The 5,970-nt window shown below is 31.8% G+C and overlaps 1 protein-coding gene across 1 annotated transcript; it reads left to right on the plus strand.

Annotated features, from left to right (window-relative positions):
- The first annotated feature begins 4,619 nt into the window (after window positions 1–4,619).
- On the plus strand, window positions 4,620–5,627 carry LOC139849815 (uncharacterized). Its single transcript, XM_071839437.1, has one exon. It carries the CDS (start codon window positions 4,620–4,622, stop codon window positions 5,625–5,627), a length of 1,008 nt encoding a protein of 335 aa, XP_071695538.1.
- The last annotated feature ends 343 nt before the right edge of the window (window positions 5,628–5,970 follow it).

A 5,970-nucleotide genomic window follows, 5' to 3' on the forward strand; every position in this document is an offset into this window, starting at 1 on the left:
TATAATCTAAAAAAATTTCAGACACATAATTTTCCTCGTCCTCTGGTTGTTGAGTTTGGATATATTCTTGGGAATAATCCTAATTTGAATTGTATTCCTCATAATCATTCCATTCAGGCTCTATGGGTGCATAATTTTCTATAGGAACGTAATAATAACATTCCCATTTTGAGTGATAATCTCCACAGATTTCACAACCAGTTATTGTTTCGTCATTCGTGATCCAAGTTTGACCGAACGAATTTTTATCAACATTCGTTTGAGAGTATTGATTTAATTGATTTTGAAAATCAGAAAGAGTTTCCAAAATATTCTCGAAATTTTCCATAATGCGCTTATTACTAAATTTTAGCTACAATGTGGTGCATTTACTAATTATCCTATTAGTTATAAAACTAAAAATTATATAAGTTATCAAATTAATAGACTTTTCTGCTTTTGCCCACGTTTCGAATAGCCAAAAGATGCAGCAGGGAGCCAGGATCCTTTAAATCGGAAAATCCACAACTCAGCCACTAACAAATCCAACTATTACTACGAAGCAGAAAATTTTGGATGTCTATTAATTCAATCGCTTACAATAATTTTTTATCGAAATTTAAAGATTCTAAAAATTCTATGTCCTATAAACTAGCGCGTAGAAACGAAAAAGAAAAAGAGCGTCGAAAAACGTCGAAAAAAAATGAGAAAGAAAAACGTTGAAACTTAAAAGTCTAAAAACTAAATCTAAAAAAGTTGCGCCTAAAGGTATTAAAACTTAAATGCAATTCTATTCGGAACACGACAATTACTTAAAAGGCACTAAAATTTATTAAAAACTAGAGCGATAAGTGATGTCGTAAAATTCTAAAGTGCCTAAGTCTTAATCTAAAGAAAAAGCACTTAAGGGATTTTACGGCAAAGCTTAAAAATCTAGAAATATGAAATAACTACGGAAAAAACTAAGTTAAAACTAATTACGAACGATAAATATACAAGTTACGATTTAAACGATAAAAAAAACAAAATACAAAAAGAAGTTAAGTTGATAAAAATACAATTTTATAAAAATATTATTTTTACATTATTATTTTATAAAAATATTATTCTATATATTTAATAATAATATTTAAACTTAAGATTACAAATTATAAATTAAAACTAGATATAAATATATATTAATTAATTAAAAATCCTAATTAGGTTTAGTAATAATAATTATAAAATTAAACCCTAAATTCGTAATTAATATAGTCCAAGGTTGCAGTCTGAGACTGCTCCGCAACTGCGGTGATTTGTGCCCGAGGTACTGCGCAACTGCGGATGTGTGCAGACTCAGATTGATTGCAGGCTCAATTCTTTCGGAAGTTTCAGTTTTATATTAAAACTTTTTTTAAGAGTTTTATAAAATAACAGATAGATAATTTTTATAAAATAAAAAGAAACTTATATTTTAAAAAACTTAAAATAAAAATACTTTTATAACAAAATCTTAAAAATATAACTTTTTTTGTTATTATTTTTATATTATTTAAAACTTATAAAAAAAACTATATTTTTACAAAAAAATAAATAAATTAAAAACTTATATATATATTTTCTATAGCGTTTTGCTTTCGGCTCCCTGGCAGCGGCGCCAAAAATACTTGATGTGTGCAGCGGTGTATACGAAATACTATTATTTTTTACTACGAAATACTATTAAATACGATACAATTTACACAAGTTATTTATTTATTTATAGAATGGATATACCTAAACTCTGCTACAACACTATAGGCAGTGTACCTAATCGTAGAGTAGTATAGTTTTTAGTAAGTTCGGTTCGTTCCACAGGGAGACGGCTTATTTTACACTATATTTTTATATAACTATATTTGTACAATATATATATATATATTACAATTATTATTATTATAAAAGGGGGGGGGGGGGTTTACCGTTTAATGACTGGTTTGTCGATTTTATATTTTAAGCAAAGCGTAAAGTAAATGACGATATTTAACTAACGATAAAATAAATAACAATAATTAAAATAATAATAAATAACAGTACGAGGAAATATGAAATAAAATATATTATGCTTATTTAAACTTCCGTACTCATGATGTTTGATGTTTCGATTTTAATTTATTATCCTGGGTAAATTGTTCTTTGTCCTGGATTATTTGATAAGTCCATCTGGTTTTGTCCATAATAGTCCATCGGTCATAATTATAAAGTGCGAGGGTCTTCGCCAAATTAACCTTATACCCGAAGTCAAATATTCCGACTAATTGGGGAATTAAACTGTAACAAGGTCTTAATACTTTGTTTAATGAATACACCAGGTTATCTACTGCGTGTAATCCAAGGTTTTAATACTTTGTTAACAATTACACCAATTACCCTTGAATGTAATCCACCCCTGTTTTAATGAGTCCGTTGACTATTAATCCATCCCCGTGTCCGGTCAAATGAACAATTATTAGTATTTATAAATATCCCGCCTACCGTACCCAGTCAAGCGTATGTGGTTATATATAAATACGTCAAATTATAAATCTCTATATTAAATTAACGAGATATCATTTAGTTAATATAAAGCCCAATAATAGCCCATAGTCCAATTTTTAAAAGTGTCGGTCTTTTGTCCAAACCCCAATTATGGTCCAAAGCCCAATAACCCCGTCTTTAATATTTAGTCCAACATCACGATTACTTCGGCTTAAACAAGCATAATAATAACTTAAATACGAGACATTAATTTAAAAAGGAAGAACATAGCTTACAGTGGTTATTAATCGCGTAGTGTTACACGGACGGAACTCTGACTTTAAAACCCGTCAAATAACCTTTACATTACCCAAACTAATCTAATATAAAACTAAACTATATTATATATATATATATATATATATATATATATATATATATATATATATATATATATATATATATATATATATATATATATATATATATATATATATATATATATATATATATATATATATATATATATTATATATATATTATACAGAGCGAAGAGAGATTGATTATGGTGTATTGGATTCGGCAGAAGGCACGGTATTTATAGGCCAGATTTGATTTCTGTATCTCCGTGATCGCGATGGATTTAGGCATGGAAACTCCGCGATCGCGAGACACCCATTTCCAGCTCACACTTGAATTTTAAACGTGGGCTGCTGAATTTTTCAATATATAATATAATATATATAATTTTATATAATTATATTTATATTATATTCTTGTGCATAGTTCACTTGTAATTTTAGCTCCGTTGTCTCGTACGTTGATTGTTGGTTCATATATCGGTTTCGGATTTTCGAACGTCTTTTCGTATGATTTAATATCTTGTACTTTACGTTTCGCGGCTTGTACTCTTGTCATTTTTAGACGTTTCTCATCAATAATTTGAACCACTTGGATTGTGTCTTGTACATTTGAGCTTTTTGGTCATTTGCGACTTCAAATCGTCGTTTTCTTCTTTTATCTTCGCACTTATTTATTTAAACGATTATTACATAAAAATAGAACAATATTAACTAAAAGCTTTACATATTGGAAGGATATTGCGCCTAAATATATGTTCATTTGGAGCACTATCACCGACCACAAGACGTCCGCTACCCGAGGCCCATAAAATGGTCGGTTAACAACAAGAGAAATTTTACAGAGAGTGGGAGTCGAACCCCGACCTCACATATAGGAAGACAAGTCACTATCATTATAGCTATACACTAATTGTCACTGCTCACGAGGGCATTTTAGTCAATTCACAATTCGTAGCATTTCTTTCACATCCAATTTTACTTTTTCCCAAATGCTTACATTAACATAGTTTTAATAATTCTTCACTGACTTGAACCCCACTCATGGTTGAGTGGTCACAGGTTCACCCTAATAAGTTTACTTATTATGAGAGATAAGGTCATAGGTTCGATTTCTGTCTTAAGAAGTCCCTAAGGGAGGTTTAAGCAATCATATTCAGAATTCAGGTCCGATCGCCTGCTGTTCGGGATGAGTTAAGGTTCACACGTGCACTCATAGTAAATGATCGCGAAGATGGTAATACCCCCGTCTCTAGGTGATGTCGAGGACCTGTCTTTCAAACAAAATAATTCTTCACCGCATATTATTGATGTAGTTTTTTATTAATTAAATTAAACAAATTATTACAGGCTCTCATCTGATCTGGAACTGATGTGCTAATGCCTATGCGTAGAGGTACATTGCACCACTGTATAAATGACACCTGGATTGTTTTTGCTCTGATGAGCTATTTCTACTTTTTAATATTTAATTCTTGTGGAAGAGAACAAGGTGGCATAAAGTGGAAACATAATGCTCCGTATAATATTGTATGTTTTACCAAATCTCAGTTGACTAGTGTTTCTTGGATTATAACAAACGTTATAATCCGTATTATATTTTTTCTTTTTATCAGCGGCAGCATTTTGTTGAGCAAAGTATTTTTACAAATTCATTAAAATTAATTTTACAATAAAAATTTGCATTATAGAAGTAAAATCTTCCTAAAATTCGTGCCCCTTGAATTATTTACTCGAACTCAATTGAACCTTGAACCTTCTGCTAATTAAGCTAGGTCAGTTGTTTTTCGTTCCTTTGTTTTCTAGATGAAGATAATTTCCTATAACATAAGAAGTTTTGGGGTCGGGATAGATAGTAAATTTGGTGAAGCTAAGAGAATTATTCGTAAAGAAAAACCTTCTTTCTTAGCTTTGCAAGAAACGAAGCTTCATCTTGTGGATAATCTTTGGGTCAAATCGTTGTGGGGTAACTCAGATTATGAATTTATTCAGCAAGAGATGGTCGGGAAATCGGGGGGTCAATTGTTGATTTGGGATAAACAGGAATTTGAGGCGCCCGATGTCATCAAAGAAGATCATGTTGTAGGTGTTCGATGCAAATGGATAGGCAACGATAGTATTATAATTGTGTTGAATGTATACAGGCCTCACGATGATATTAAGAAGCAAAAATTGTGGGACTGTCTAGGAAAACTTATTGATAATAATGAGGCTTGGGTTCTTTGTGGGGATTTTAACGAAGTTAGGGGACCGTCGGAAAGATTTAATTGTGAATTCGTGGAGAACAGAGCACGGTGGTTTAATGACTTTATCAGAGATAACAGCCTGGTGGATATACCTATGGGTGGTAGGATTTTTACTCGCTTTAGTGACGACGGTACCAAATTCAGTAAATTGGATCGGTTCCTTGTATCCGAAAGTTTTCATCAACTATGGAACAACCTGTCCTCGGTAGCCCTTGACCGAACTAAATCCGATCACTGTCCCATTATGCTGTGCAATGACGTTAAAGATTTTGGAACCAAGCCCATAAAAGTTTTTGATATTTGGCTCGAGGATGATGAAGCTGTTCAAATAATTAAAGATGTATGGCTAGAAAGCAATTCTAGTGGGGCTCATAAAGATAGCAGGTTCTTGAGAAAACTCAAAAGTGCTAAGTTTGTGCTAAAAAACTGGAGCAAGACAAAGTTTGGGAATTTAGATGATGAGATTGAGGCCCATAAAAACGCAGCATCAGCCCTTGAACTAAAAGCTAAAACGGTAAAACTTAATGATAACGAGTTAGAAGATTGGAAAAAGGAAAGAAAGCAGTAGATGGAAAAAGAAAAAACTAAAGCAAGCATGATGAGACAAAAAGCTCGGGTTCGTTGGGCCTTAGAGGGTGATGAAAACACAAATTTTTTTCATAACCTAATAAGGAACAAATATAACAAAAGTAACATCAGGGGGTTCAACATTAATGGAAATTGGAACGAAAACCCATCCGAGATTAAATCTGTAATTTTCGAGCATTTTAAAAAACTCTTCGAGGAGCCTGACCTTTCTCGACCTTCCATGGATAACTTGTCATATCCATCCGTCACAGCTTTTGATGCCGAGTGAAATATCCCGTTCATATTGATTATAAACGTTCCATATTAATTAATTTCGTCGTGAG

Source organism: Rutidosis leptorrhynchoides, chromosome 5 (genome assembly GCF_046630445.1).
Source record: "Rutidosis leptorrhynchoides isolate AG116_Rl617_1_P2 chromosome 5, CSIRO_AGI_Rlap_v1, whole genome shotgun sequence".
Classification (NCBI taxonomy): Eukaryota; Viridiplantae; Streptophyta; class Magnoliopsida; order Asterales; family Asteraceae; genus Rutidosis; species Rutidosis leptorrhynchoides.